We start from the raw sequence: 16,167 nt of genomic DNA on the forward strand, positions 1-16,167 counted from the left end.
GTTCATTAGAGTCTTGCCATCACACTACACCACAGGCAGTCCTTGCTGCTCAGTCTTCTTCCCTACAGGACGTAAACACCCAAACCCCTCCTTCTGTTCCAGGCTTTCCTTTCCAGAAGGCAAGAACCTGTGTGATACCCAAGGGAGGGGCATTCAGAAGTCACTGGGAATCCCAGAAAGACGGTAGAGATGTGGGGAAGTAGATACCTCTGAGGAGATTCTGCCTAGCGCTCCCTGCATGTTCTCCATTACAGCAGTCTGTGACACAGCTGTCAGCCTCTGCCTAACTACCTCCAAAGACAGGACTTCTAGTCTGCTTGATCCAAGCCACAAATCCCATTCCTCATATTACTAAACCTTGTGTATATTTTGCCCTAAAACACTCCTCCAATTGGCCACTGTTCCTCCCTAGCTTGACTGAAGGTCCCCTTTCTTATCCTCTCAGTAGTTCTGTAGTAATAGTACCTGCTACCAAATACCATAGCCTATGTATGCTAATTTTAAATCTGTCTTCTCAAAGCTCTTTGCTGGGTCACTACCACAAATAACAAGGTCTAAGCTTTTAACCTGAAATACGTCTTATCTAATGCTCCACCTTGCAGAAACCTCAAGTGGCTGGGGCACCAAGCTATTCCGTATCTCCATGGTCTTGTTCACTTGTCTCCATCTGGAACATTCTTTCTTCCCTCTGGCAATGAGTTAAACCAGCTCAGGGATACTTTCTGGGAAGGCTTCTTTTGACATCCTTCTTTTTAAGACATCAAAAATATTCCATGTGTGTTTCCGCAGTTGTATTTATCACATTATGCTGAGTTCAAGCACCCTTCTTTTTCTTCAGGTTAAATCCTTCAAGGCAAGGACTACATCAACATCTTTACACAAGGCACAGGGCTCATGATAGCAGGCCTTTAAAATAAGCCTAGTAAAAACTTGAATATTTTATAACTTCAATGGTACAACTTTTGATCCTCCAGGAAAATATAACATTTAGCTAGTATATAAAAAGGCAAGGCTTAGACACCACTTATATAACATTTGTACTTACCTAAGTTGCTATACGTTGCACTGCAGGGATTCACCTCCATAAGATCCGAAGTCTCATCTTTTTCTTCCTCCCCTTCCAAGTCAGGTGGGGGCAATGACGGTGTGACTGAAGAGTCATTTTGCTTTACAACAGGAACTCTTTGATCTTGAGGAGAAAATTCCTCTGCCACTTCATGGGTCACGCGACTGAAATAAATCAGACAGCTCATCAAATTTGAATTCAAAAGTATAGGGCAGGATATGGTGGTTGCACACTTGTAATCCCAGCACTTGGGAGGCAGAGGTGGATGGATCTCTGTGAGTTCCAGGCCAGCCTGGTTTACAGAACTCCAGGAAAGCCAGGGTTAACTAGAAAGAATAATAAATGAATAAATATTAAAAATGAGATTTATGGAAGACATGTTTCCCATTGATGTGAACAAACAGCCCTATAACCACAACAGTAGGTCATCAGCTCCCACACACTTGCCTGAGCACAGACCAAGTATTTTGATGCTTGACCTTGACTCAGACTAGTGGAGGTAGGGTAGGCTCAAATGGAGCTTGAAAATTAACAGGCAAAGAATAGAACAATTAAACAAAACCTAAGACCTTCATACATAAACATTTAATTTACATTTTTCTTTCTTTCTTTCTTTCTTTCTTTCTTTCTTTCTTTCTTTTTTTTATACAAGAGAGGAGAGGTAACAATAGAAGATGATGAATGCTTAACTGGTTAAAGAGAAAAATACTCAAGAATTAAGTAAGTCAGTTGGTATACTTGCCATATTGATTATACTACTTAATAGTACTCTGCTACTATAGTAAATACCATATGCTATTTACTTTACTTACCACATAGGATTTGCTACATGTTAAAATATTTACTGGGGTATTTAGAAAGAACTCAGAATAAAATTGTGATTATACTATGCAAATAAGGACCAAAGTGTTTTGGTGAGTTAATCCTAGGTAGATAGAAGGGTCAGTTTTCATCTATATGAGTGCAGGAGGGACGTCAAATGGAAAAGAAGGCTAATTCTTAAGCTAATTTCATTTATAAAAACAAATCTGGAGCATCCTGCTGGTCATCATGAATCAGTTAAAGACTCATCTTCTTTTTAAGCACTGCCAGCTCATGTTCCTTTAGCTACCCCCTCCCAGTCTCCCCACTCCTTGCCCAAACTGTCAATTCTATGGTCATGAAGTACAAGGGAATCAAACGGTCACTAATTGCTGGTGCATAAAATGGCCGAGCCAACAAATCCCATGTGGCTGGCCAGTGAAATACATGTAAAATAAGGTGTCTTTATAGGTCTCAGGGTCTGAGAAGTGTTCTGAGACTCTCATAACTTCACCATATTCCTCTTGTCTTCTTTCTGGGAGAAGAGAAACAATAATAATAATAAACATTTTGAGGGGGTGGGTAGGGGAAGTGGCATGTGTGGGTATATGTCTTTAGGACAGAAGTCCTCAATTACTCTTCTTCTTTTTCTTTTCTTTTTTTTTTTTTTGGAGGCCAGGTCTCTCATTGAACCAGGGGTCACTAGCTGGTTAAACTGCCTGTCCTTCTAGGAAACCACCAACTCTGACTGTAGAAGTAGAATGTTAAAGCTTTAACATTTTTTCCTCTCAAAGGACTATCCTTTCTAGTCACTTTCTATGTGGCGCTTTGAAATTAGAAGTGTATTTGTATTAACTTTTGCCTAGCAAAGAACATTTTCTTTCTCCTTAAGTATGTGCATAGCCACTCAGTAATATCCAGTCTTGACTGGAAGTGCAGTCTGAGAGTGGCTTGGGAGTGTCACTTCACTTTGTCTTTACTGAGCCATGGAAGCCAAACTCCCTTGTTACCATCTCCTTATGATGTTCCATCTTATGAGGAAACAGTTTCTTTGCTTTGATGACTAAGGCAGCCCATTGACAAGAGGCAGCATGCTTACACAGACTGCTGAGCTGGTAGAGAAATTGGTTCCCACCTCTCCTGTCCCCAGGAGCCAGAGCCTATAATGGAGCTTCCAGTTCACTACACACTGATGACATAAAGAAAGAAAGACCTCTGGCTCTGTTGGCTTAGAAAGAGTATTTCTGAAGCTGTGTAGCCGTCAGATTTCCAGCCTTACATTTCTGTCCAGACACATGCATAATTTTTATAATAGAAGACTGGTAAGAAGGTACCCCCTTCAGATACTCCCTTAAATCTGCAGTTGGTGTATGTTCTAATAACACACAAGTGAAAAACTCTTACAGAAGCTTGTAGGTTGGAGAGACAACTCAGTTGATAAAGTGCTTGCTGCAAGAAAAGGGCATGCCTTCAGATCTCCAGAACTCATAAAAAGTTGCACACAAGTAGAATGTGCTGTGTCCCAGCACTGGGGAGGCAGGGAAAAGCCCTGGGACTTGCTGGCCATCTCTGGGTTTGGGTGCAGGTCTGGAGTCTCAGCTATTTTGGAAGCTAAAACAAAAGGAATCCAATCCAAGGCCTGCCAGGTCTCCATTGTGACTACAAGGCTAGCCTGGGCAACTGAGCAAGATTGTCTCAGAATAAAAGCAGTTTTAAATGGGCTGAGAACAGCTTGTGGGAAAGTGCTTGCCTAGTGTATGATAGGTCCTGGATTCAATGTCACACAGGCTGATAGGGACCTCTAATCTCTGAGCCTGCTCTTGGTCCTTTTTCTCTTTTTTTAAGTTAGTATATTTATATATTGCATATGAACATGTGCATGCACTTACTTGTGCTACACACACACACACACACACACACACACACACACACACACACACACATTTTATTTTTTTTAATTTTAATTTTTTTTTTTTTTTTGAGACAGGGTCTCTCACTGAACTTGGAGCTCACCCTTCAGGCCAGATGTGCTCCAGTGCGGGGGTTATAGCTGTGCTTGCCATGCTTGCTCTTCTACAGTGGGGCTGGGGCTCAGCTACTGTGAAAACCACTGCCAGAGCAGCTGTGGCTAAACTCTGGAATCCCTGGGTCTGTTCCACATACTAAGACAGAACTTTGCTCTCCATGTGTGAACAAACAAAACATGGATGTCCCAAAGCAAGAAATATCAAAGACTCACCCGCTGTACTCACTCACACAATTCCCCATCGAAGGGCATTTTCACAGGGTCTCTTCAAGTCTGTTAGCTATGCTCTGAAACTGACCGAGCAGAGGCCACTGAGCTCTGAAGAGTTCCAAGCTGCACAAGCTATGCCAAGATACTCAAATCCCACACCCAGGAACACCCATTGCACCTTGACCTTTACTACATGGGTTTGGCCTTGGAAATGTGCCAAATTCCCTTTGGGGGAGCCAAGCAAATGAAAGCTAGATTTATTAACCCCTTGAGGACCAGGGCAGCACAGCCTATATAACAGGTTAGAATGCACTGGTATACTAGGTTACCAGTAAAATAACTGTCAACTATAACAATCTATAAAAGAGTGTTATGAATTTGGAAATGGATGCTGAAATGTTTAATCTGCACTGACAGTCTTAAAAGGAATAAGAACTTTAAAAAGCGCATCAATAATATGTCATGTCTTAATGCTTGACAGAACAGCTCTTTGTATTATTAAAACAGTAAAAGAGAAAAAAAAAGAGAGGTTCTAAGAGTTGAAACATGAAGACTGAAAAATGAAGACTTGAGATAGCACGAGGCAAGAGCTACGCATTCCTAAATACTTAGCATTATAAAGAGACAAAGCAGCCAGGAGAAGAGGAGAAAACCTTCTTCTTAGTTTCCAAGTGGGCGCATTAATTGTATAAAGGAGTTTAGATCATTTTTAAAGAAAATAAATGATCAAAATAATCAGAAAATCTTCTCAAATTCTAACATGATCTTTTATACAGGCTTTATCTCCTGACAAAACGTCTCACCATGTCCCTGGGAGATATTTAATATGATGGAAAACATTTATGTGGAAATTAGAAGCTGGTTCTGTTTCCCTATCACTGATCTTCTGAACAAATGACACCATGAAGAAGGAGATAGTAGAGATGATGAAACTCCCCCATCTTATTCAAGAGACAAGTGGGGGAAATCTTATAAAATGAAAATCATGCAGAATGTAATTTGAGATTTTTATTACATGGTAACACAAGTTGAAATAGTAAAATAACAACTAGGAATTTTTTCAAAGTAAGTAAATTTCATATTTGTTTTTATGAAACAAAACTATGTTTAAGTAATGGATGGCCCATGAGCTTTTTATACTTCTGCTACCAAAATTCCTTTCAAAGAGTCTCTAGCCTGTAACAGAAGGTGGAAAGTTTGTAATAACAATGGTAATGATGTCTAAGTCCTTAGTCTTCAGGTTCTGTCAAACTGGCTTAGCCTTTGTCGCCCGTCAGTAATCACTCTATTTTCATAAAGAAAGGTGATACACATCTGAGTGCACAGCTGGCTCTTGGGATCTTTGGGTCCTATATCTTTAATTAGAAAACATCCAGGAAAAAGACTGGATCAATACTGAACATATACACTTTATTTTTTCCCCATTATTCCTCAAACAAAACAGAAAAGTACTAGTCACATGGCATTTACATTGGACTAGGTTATGATAAGTGATCTAGAAATAATTCAAAGTCTATAAAGAGACGTGCATGGTGGGACACTTCTCTAAGAGCAGTGTGCAGAAAGCTGATGCAGGGATTAAGAGCTCAAGGCCACATGAAATTACATAGTGAGTGTAAGGTTCACGTAGGATACACGACCAGATTCTGTCATAGGGAAAAAAAAATTGTCTGCAAGAGGTCATATGTAGAGTAAACCCTACATCATTTTACAGAGAGGCTCAGGTGTCCAAGGTTTTGTTTGGAATCCAGGGAAATCTTGAGACCAAACCCCAGAAGATCCCGAGGGGTGACTGTACCTAAAATCTTTAACCAACGTCTCATTAAAGAGTGATTTTTAACTGCAATTTGATATGCTTGACCCAACAACTTACAATCTGTATCATATTTGATACAGAGATTATTCTTCTGAATTCACAGAACGAATGCAAGGTGTTCAAAAGCGACAGACACATTGCTACAGATCTCTGTTATCTAATAAATCCCTTGAAGGTTAAATCTCATCAGTCTGCAATATTCATACATAATTCAAGGTTACGGAAACAATCTCCCATGCGAAAGCGTGCTTGCTATGCCCAGGTGGTAGGATTAATCATTATAGCATCAAATGAAATAATCCTTTTTTCTTGGAAAATTTGTTCAAGACAGATTTTTGTAAGAATTTTGTTAACTGTCTGAATGTACCTTTTAAAGGGTAAATCAAATTTCCCGTTAGAACATATTAAAGGCCTTTCTGTATCTAAGTATTTCCATAACTTTAGTTCAACTTTAAGTTTCAAATTCAACCTCCTTTTGTTCAGCTTTGGAAGGGGCAGATAATGAGATCAGCATTCTATAGGGACTGTCTGTCTCTTGGGGCAAGCAGCATTCTCCGCCAGCTCTCTCCAGTGCCTACAGCCGTTTCTATGTGCTCAAAACTACAATAAATTAGTGCAGCTTTAAAAGACTCTTATCGCTAAAATCTGGGCACCAGAAGAATGTTTCATGGCTCTGTTTTTGGTCTCCTGGGTTTTTCCCTCTAGGGTATCGAGGGGCAGTGGCCTTGGCAGGAGTGGGATCAGCATCAGCCTTTAAGGAGAGTAATCACTTCCACCTTCATAAGTGTGAGCAGGGAAGAGAGGGGAGAACCAAACCAATCAAACTCCGTCTCTCTTTTTATCTCTACTTCTAGGGACCCCGACCATGATGACATTTCTTAATCCTACCTTGGTTTCTGAGTCATCAACTTGACTTTGCCACATTTCCCAATCACTAGCATTCTCAGGTGGGGAAATGTGTCTATTGATGACTATCTGGTAGTCCAATTTCCCACTAAGCCTCCACAGCTTTTGAAAACGTCAAACTTCTTATCCTGAACCGAGATTAACCTTTAACTGAGATCGGACGAGGTCCTGCTACTGTCGAACAGAGTGTGGTCAAACTCAAGGAGGTCCTGTGTGCTCCAAGTGCACACGGGATGCTGCAGCCAGGTGCAAGGTCTTGAAATAGACTCTGCACAGGGCCTACATACAAAATGAAAACAGATGTCATAGCCATTTAAAGTGTTTTCAAGGCACCGGATTGCATGTCAGCAAAGCAACTAAGAACACAGGTCACTGTAAATCACTGTCACTCCCATAAAACTAAGAAAAGTCACAGTTTTAAAATCCTGTGAAATACAAAGTCAGAATGGCATCTGTGCAAATTAACAGCAGATACATTAGTTTTGGGGGGGAAAAAGCACTAAAATAAGGTTGCCATTCTTAATGACTATGGAAATCACTCAGCATTCCCATTTCAGCCTTGGTTTGCTTTTGAAGAATGTGGTAAGAGATACATTTCTTGAAAAGACAAGCTCTTAGGAAAACATGGCCAGCTCTCACCAAGGGCACTAACCTAGGGAGGAGATGGGGTCTTGGACTATCTCCACAGGCCCAGAAGCACTGGAGAAGCCTCTCCCCTCACCCTATCTTCCTTTGCTCCAAGAGTCAGGGCAGGGAGAGAAGTTTGCACACCTAACAAATGCAATGACGGAAGGAGTGCTGACTGAGCTTTAAGAGCTCACGGGGTAGAATTTTACTCAGTGCTGCGTATGTCATGCACTTTCCATTTAACCCACCAAAGTGTCTAGACATGGAAGCAAGTCCTCTCATCTCACAGAGGAGAAAACCGAGGCTGAAAGAAGCAGCAAATGGCCAGAGACCACCTGAGGATAGAGGTGGCAGAGTGGGCGTGTGAAGTGATGCTGTCCAACTCTGATGCCCACATTCTTTCTACTATTCTAGGAGTGTAAGGCAAAGGGTGAGGGGAAGCACACTGTACAGACCCAGTGACTGCCTGATTTTAAGAGTGCTTTGAAAGGAAAATTGTTTTAATTGGAATAGAAGGAGGTGAGGTGTAGTTCATGAAACAAGAAAGAGGGTCATGGGAGTAGGACACAGATGTTGAAGGAAGAGGAAAAAGATGGCGCTAGAAGACAGGTGACATAAATGTAAAAGAGGGACACTGTTGGGGAAGAGGGGACCAGCTGGAGAGCATGGGGGTGGGGGTGGGGAAGGAGAGTTGGAGATGAAGACCAAGAGAAAACTGCATGAAAATGTCATAATGAAATCCATTACTCTGTATGTTAATTTAAAAAACTAATAAAAATAATGGATAAATTAAAAAAAGAAATATGAAGTAATAATGATTATAGATGTGTTCTATTTTGAAAAATCCTAAGCAAGCCAAAAGAGTAATTATTTACATTGCAAAAGTATTTCTTCAAATAGGAGCTGCTCTTGCATAGAATGTTTATAGGTAATTGTCCTCCTAATAGCAATCACCTCCACATTTACTGAGTGCTAGGCACAGGGCTTAGATACACATCTAACAATGGCGCCCTAGGCAGGCTTATTCTCATTACAGCAACAACTGTAATAACAGGAGCCAAAGCATAGATGGTATTTATCATGTGCCTTTTCTAAACCATGTCCTCAGAGATGGCATTACTAACACTTGAGCAAGGTAATTCTTTCTATTGTGGAGAGCTATCCACACAGTAGGGTCACTCAAGTACTTTCCGCCTTCTTGGCTGTGATAACCAAAGCATGTCTCCAGACTTTGTCAACAGTGTCCCTCCGGAGCCCTTTACACAAACTTACTCATGTTATCCAACAAAACCTACAGGGCAGGCTATCTCCTCTGACGAAGGGGCCTACCCAAGGATCATGTTCATTGTGTTTGAGAGACAGAAAACTGAAACTCTGGGAAGGTTATGGACAAGGAGGTGAGAAATGGGAGACAGTCCAAACAGGCAGGCAGAGGTTTACGGAGAGACCTCATTATTGTGGATAAACAATGGGATTTAGCCTTTAAGAGAACTAGGCTGTTCTAAAGAGACAAAGAACAGGAGACTGGGCAGGCAGAATTAGCAAAATATCTCAGTAAAGGAGGTGAAAGATGCTATAAGGCAGACTAAGTAGATGCAGAAATAAGAGCATAGATGCGGGATGTATTTTAGAAGTTTAGTCAACAGGACTGGGAATCCAAGATGAGTCAGCTTTCTGGCATGAACAGATGGATGGATGGTGGGCCATTTACAAGGAGAAGACGGAACACATTTGTAGGGAATAATCAAGTTATGTCTCATTTGAAATACACTTTTCAAGTGAAAGCCTACATGTAAGTCATGGGGAAAATGTGAAGGGTGGAGATATAAATTTAGGAGTCATCAGAATGTATATGTAACATTTGATGCCAATGATGTTCGGCCAGTAAGACTTAAAACACCTTCTCTGGCGTTTGGCTAAGGTTATGAGCTACACACTGAGATAAAAATGAAGTGACACCTGGGATTTGCTTTAAAATAAATGGGTCAGGGGAAAGATGAGGTACGAAGAAGAAATGATATGCAAATTGGTTTTTTTAGTTAATTTTAAAAAAATGTGTGAATGTTTTGCCTAAATGTCTGTCTACTGCACACATGCCTAGTGTCCATGGGGGCCAGAAGAGGGGTCAGATTTCAGGGGATTGGAGTTATAGATGTTTGTGAGCTGCCAGGTTAGGGGCTGGGAATGGTACCTGAGTCCTCTGAAAAGCTGCCAATGCTCTGAACCATTAAGTCATTTATCCAGTCCTACAATCCAATTGATTGTTAAAAAGAAAAGAAAAGAAAAGAAAAGGCTCACTATATAGCCCAGGATAGCTTAGAACTCATGATTTTATTATCTTCCTGACAGCCTTTCTGAGTGCTGAAATTATAAACTGCCTACTAAGTGTAAAATGTGGCTTTGTGGTTGTAGGGTTCAGGACCCCCCAAGACTAAGTTCTCAGCACAAAGGAGATTTATTGCCCTAGTGGGACAAGGAACAGGGAACAAGAGACAAAGGCAGGGAATAAAGGATGAGGAGAAGGGGAAAGGAGCAAGGGAGAGGGGTCAGGGGTATTTGTCCTACAGCAGGACAAAGGACTACCTCTGAACAGAGAGGAGACAGATGTGGCCCATTGGCAAATGGCAGTTTATAAAGGTACAAAAAGAAACCTAGTGTTAGGATGAGGTGTTTACTTTTAATTGTGTACTTAATTAGGTGAGCCAAAGGTGGTTTTGATTACTGGACTTTAATACTTTGATAGCTGAATTTTGGTAGTCAGCCTTAGGAGGAGGAAGTGGCCAAATAACGAAATAGGCCCTGGTGCCTAGATTCAGAATGGTCAGAATATAATCTAACAGTTTTTAGCAAGCAGAGGGCATTGGGAGAGAAGGGCAAGGCCTGTCAGAGCCATGTTTTCCAACTGGCTCGGGTCCCTTCAATGGTTTACACACACACACACACACACACACACACACACACACACACACACACACACACACTGTGTGTATGTATATATATATATATTTACATATATATGTATGTGTGTATTTACTTTTGTATATCCTTAAAATTTTTCTCTTCTAAAAAGTTTTTTCAAAAGTAAAGTGACCCATTTAAAGATGGTTTTCATTAAAGTGTAACCATGTGCTATCGATTCCAAGGATACAATATGTATGAGGGGGGGCGTGGAAGGAAAGGAAAGCTGAGCACCTGGAGGCCTGTGAACAGGAGGGTAAGGCTAAACCGGTAGGAGGATGGCACAGACAAGGGAAGAAACCTCATTCAGAGCCGCTCTTCAGTTCTGGTTACGTAAAGTGTAACTGGGACAAGAGGCCAACTCTTATTGTTACACATCTACCAGAGGCTCCGGGGACATCTATTTCCTCTGTGTAGCATCTCAGCAAGGTAGCTGTCATTCTTCCTGTTGAACATGAAAGAAAACCTTGGCTCAAAAGAAGTTAAATTAAGTCTGTGGTAAAGTCAGAATTCAGACCTTTGTCAACTCCAGTACTTGCACTCCCTGCTACCATTGCCTGTGTTATGACTAGCTCGTTCGGAAAGAGTAGGCAGATAGCATTCTACAAGGGGCAGTACAGAAATTCCCAACTAGTCCCCACGCAGGCCAATCATCATGCCACATTCTCTTGACCTAAACCAGCTTGAGGGAAAAGATGTGTAAGGAAATAATGCTGAATCAAGACTCCATTACTGTTACTAGCACCACTGACAGGGAAAGCTTTATCTTTTAATGCAAAGCTCATAAAAACAGAGACGCACAAGGGCTCTTGTATGTATAGGCTGTATCTAGTAACATTTATGTCAGAAATGAAAACCAAGACAATTGAAACATAAGGTAATTCAGAACTTTAAATATTTTCAAAGTCTGGTACCCAGCTTAATATGACAGGCAAATTTCTCTGTTGGCTTCTGTATTTAATCTATGGAGATATACTGCTGAATTAAATGGAGATGCAGGGAACCAGTCTCATCTAGTTTACAAGTGGAAAGTGGGTATACGTTAATAACCTTTGAGATAAGCTCAGCCACTTGCTCGAACTTGTTAGAGTGCCAAATAGCTTTTTTATTTTTATGTTTATTTTATTTTATTGGATACAGGGTTTCTCTGTATAGCCTTGGCTGTCCTGGAACTCACTCTGTAGACCAGGCTTGCCTCAAACTTAGAGATGAGCCTGCCGCGGCCTCGGCTGCTGGGATTAAAGGTATGCAGCACCACTGACTAGCCAAATGGCATTTCTTAAATGTTGGTTGCAGTGTGGGGCCTAGAAAAGAATTTCTGTTCTCAGTTACATCAAAATCCATTTGCATAATTTTTATAATGGTTACATGGGCAGTCATTTGGAAATAACCTTCAAATGTAGATGCATTCCACTCTAGGATATTAACAAACAAACAAGTGATTGACCTTGTTAGTGCCACCACCAACCTCATCTAGCAAACGTTTTAAGGATTAGGAAGCTGTTAAGGTCAGTGCTGTAGAGAGGTGTCTGCAAACTTAAGTGTTATCACAAACACAATTTGTCTCCTTGGAAGTGACCTGTCAGTTTTCCTTTCCATGCTCAGCATTAAGAAGATGCTCAAGTTCCTAACCAAAACTGCCCAACGCAACCCGTTTTACAGGGGCTTCCCTTAGGATTCCTGGTGTGCACCTGAAATACACTCATGTACTAGCATTTCAGCAGACAAACCCAAAGCACAAGTAACCAAGGGTTAAAGTTTAATAAAATTCACTGCTTAATCTTAAGTAAAACCGATTTTTTTTCTTTTAAATTCCTAGAACAATTTGGTGCCGGGGCTTTGTTTGGGCTTCAGTCCCATTAGTTTTACCCAGATGTGTTCTGCACTGTGAATGCAAAGGTCAACAGAGTGGAAAGAAAATGTCTTAGCATCTGTGTTGGTTAGTTTTTTGTCACGTGACAAAATAATCTGAGACAATTTACAAAGAGGAAAGATTTATCACGGCTTATAGTTCAGCCCATGGTAACTTGCCACCACTACCTAATACTCTCTAAAAGCCGTGTGCCTCAGGGACACTCTTCAAGGGGCTCCACTTAATGGTCTTTGCTTCCTAGGACACCCATGGACTGGTCACTCAGATTTAACACAAGCGCCTTTTGAGATAGATTCAAAACCCAACCTAGAGTACAGCGTGAAGACAGTCTTTATTTGACTTCACATGGATTGTATGGGATTCTTCCTTTCTTTTCTTTGACAATAATTTATGGAGCGCAATGTGGTATGTATGCATGTATGTATGTATGTATGTATGTATGTATGCATATATATCAATACATGTATACAATATAATTAAACAAAATTAATAAATATAGCTATCCTTTCATATACCTTCTTGTGATGAGGCATAAAATATGTTGTGTTAGAAATTTTGAAACACATCTGTACTTACTATTGTCATCATGCAGCACAATGGAGCATCAAAAGTCATCCTAATGTCAGCCTGTGTTCCGGACTAACATCTGCCATTCCACACTGCCCAGCTCCTAACAACATCTGCCCTTCCACACTGCCCAGCTCCTAACAACATCTGCCCTTCCACACTGCCCAGCTCCTAACAACATCTGCCCTTCCACACTGCCCAGCTCCTAATAACATCTATCTGCCCTTCCACACTGCCTAGCTCCTAACAACATCTGCCCTTCCACACTGCCTAGCTCCTAACACATCTGCCCTTCCACACTGCCCAGCTCCTAATAACATCTATCTGCCCTTCCACACTGTCCTAGGTTCTGGGGAGCTGTTCTTCCCTTTTATGAGTTCAACTTGTTAGCATTCACTATTCATTATCCTTTCTAGCTACACATCTTGCTTCTATTTGCTTTCTTCCTCCTCCTGCTTGCAATGTTAACTAGTTGATAAATGACAAAAATCTGTGTGTGTGTGAGAGAGAGAGAGATGGGGGTGGGGGAGGGAGGAAAAGGGAGAGAGAGAGAGAGAGAGAGAGAGAGAGAGAGAGAGAGAGAGAGAGAGGTGTATCCAGGCTGGCCTTGAACTCCCAATCCTGCTGCCCCAGTTTTCTGACTGATGGAAACACAGATATGTGCTTCCACACTCAGCCTTCTTATTTGTCTTTTAAGATCTGGTTCCAATTTCATTTCTGAGAAGTCAATTTAAGCTGATTAAATCACTAGGTATTTTGTGCTACTTTATCATTTTGTACATGAAGCACTTACCACACAGGACAGAGGGGCTACTAACACTTTTAAACATCTAATATGCCAGACCTTGGACAGCCTATTTGATACCTTCTCATGAAATGTTCAAATTAATTCTATCTGATACGTATCACTATAGCCCTATATATTGAAGGACCAGAGAGCCAAAGGTAAAGCCAAACCCAAGTTCATTATTTCAGCAACTGTCTTTCCCCCTATTTGTTCCAAGGCTAATGGCACATATTCAATTTATGTCTTTGGAACAGTCAAATAAATGTTAGAAATAGTCTAATACCACAACGAAAGGCTCTACAAGTCTCTCATCATTCAGGCCCCGCAGTCTAGCCATGAGAAGGGTAGTTTTCATTCTTCATTCTTTACAGACAGTTTAAATTTGGCATCTTCATTTAGTTATAGGAAAGTGTATTTTCATTTCTTTCAGCTGTGTGTTCCCAGGCAGGGGATGGCAATTTAATGATCACATTGCCATCAAGCCAGAAACACAAATGTTGACATTTGACTGTAATGTTTCCCCTCTCAAAGTTGCTTCAAGTAAATATCAATGACAATCCAAGTAAATGAGGTAATTATTTAAAAAGCAAATGGAGTACAGTTTTCAATATACATATTCATGCTTTAAACTTTCCACAAGGCTAAAAAGTAACCTACTGAACACTTCTTTTTCTACTCACTCTGGGACACTGTGAAATGAGAAAATGTAAATGTGCCTCTAAGAACAGTTCAGGATCCCAATCATGGCTTTATTTATATACCTTTAGAACAGGGTTAAGACCAATGAGTCTAAAGTGTGGCTCAACAGCATTAGCCTGTTGGATGTGCAAAGACAGGACTCAGACCAAGTGAATTGGAAACCTTGGGAGTTACCAGGCAGTGGTGGTATAGTATACATTTATTTTTTATTTTTTATTTTTATAGTATACATCTTTAATCCTAGCACTGGAGAGGCAGAGGCAGGGTGATCTCTGAGTTCAGGGCCAGACTGATCTACAGATCAAGTTCCAAGACAGCCAGGGCTATACCGAGAAACCTTTTCTTGAATGCTGCCCCCCCCCAAAAAAAAGAAAAAAGAAACCCTTGGTGTGGAATCTGGCAGCGTGTTTTAACACCTTTCTGGACAAGTGTGAAACAGTCAAGTCTTAGTGGCGTGAAGCAAATGAACTGTGGCATTTGGATTCATGGACATTTCATAAAAATATTTAAAAAGTCAGTAGTGAGAGGTCTGGTATGCCCAGGGCTTGGGCTGCCTCAGATCCACATACAGTGTAGTATATCCACAGGAAAGAGTCACAGAAGAAAGGCCATGCCATTATTTGGCTGTTTTCCAGGGCCTGGATACATCTACCACAGCCATACTTAAATAGGAGAAAAGCCATTTATTGATCTGCAAGAGCTCTATGCCATTCCATCCTAGGTAATACTAGCTATGTGCTCTTTAAGTGGCTTCCTTCCTAAATGAAACAGGAACCTGAACCTGAGCATTGTATTATTACTGGAGCATGGCAGTTCACCATGGGGGATGAAAAAGAGAGTGTAAGATTCACCTGTTCTCTGGAACACACGGCCTTTATTTCAGCTGCTTTGTTAGTAAATGAATTTAAGGAGAACTGGGACTTGCTGGCATTTTGACAACTATGTGGAGGTATGCGAAAAGATCATTTTACTAGGAAAATTGAAGAAATTAAGTGAAGAAATTTTCACACACAAACACACACATGCACACACACACTTTTTACATAAAAATGATGAGAAAAATCTGCCCTCTCAATCAGAAGTTGTTATCTTTGCCAGAGAGGAGGCCAGACTGGGTAGAGAAAGTTTACTGTATGCCAGGAGGGAAGACGACTCAGAAGAACTAAGTATTTGGGGAACTTGTCTAAGACTAAAATGAATAAGGATGAAAAAGAAATTCTTCTTGTTATAAACTTTGGATAAATGTACTTGTTCAATCAATAGTTAATTATCTTTATTAGAGCAACAAGAAAGAAAAGCAGGGTCCCTACATATAAACATTTGCATAAATAAAAGCAGAATGTATATACATATGCACACATACATTGTGCATGTGTGTGTGCGTGTGCGTGAGTGTGTGTGTGTGTGTGTGTGTGTGTGTGTGTGTGTGTGTGTGTGTGTGTGTGTACAGTTCTGGGATTGAAGCCAGGTCCTTACACATGCCATGCAAGCACTTTACTAGTGCTGGGCTAGTCCTCCAGGCCTTGTCTGATCGCGTGTTCATTCATGATGTAGCATTTTAGGAAGGCAAACTGTACTAGAGTGAATTCTGGCTCTCATAAGCACTAACTCACGACTCTGCTCAATTCTTGATTTTGTTCCTCATCTGATGAACACAGTCAATTTATAGAGCCTTAGTAGGATTTGAGAAAAATATTTGGATGTACCATGCAGACATTGTGTGGTCAAAATGTAGTTACTGAAGAATTAAAGGAAACTAATGCCTAGAGAACTTACTGCTTGCCTGGGTGAAGTGAGAATTGCACCCCTTGATTTCAGTGTCAATAACCCA

At 40.8% G+C, this 16,167-nt stretch overlaps 1 protein-coding gene across 10 annotated transcripts in view; it reads right to left on the minus strand.

Moving 5' to 3' along the window:
• Positions 1 to 16,167, minus strand: part of PEAK1 (pseudopodium enriched atypical kinase 1) — a 222,713-nt gene that overhangs the window by 38,503 nt on the left and 168,043 nt on the right. For all 10 annotated transcript variants that reach the window (XM_084782239.1, XM_084782241.1, XM_084782234.1 and 7 more), the window contains one exon: positions 1,046 to 1,230. In XM_084782239.1, coding sequence (XP_084638365.1) covers positions 1,046 to 1,230 — 185 coding nt within the window. The remainder of the gene's footprint in view (positions 1 to 1,045; positions 1,231 to 16,167) is intronic.

The sequence above is a fragment of the Acomys minous genome (genome assembly GCF_964271855.1).
Source record: "Acomys minous genome assembly, chromosome: 5".
Lineage (NCBI taxonomy): Eukaryota > Metazoa > Chordata > Mammalia > Rodentia > Muridae > Acomys > Acomys minous.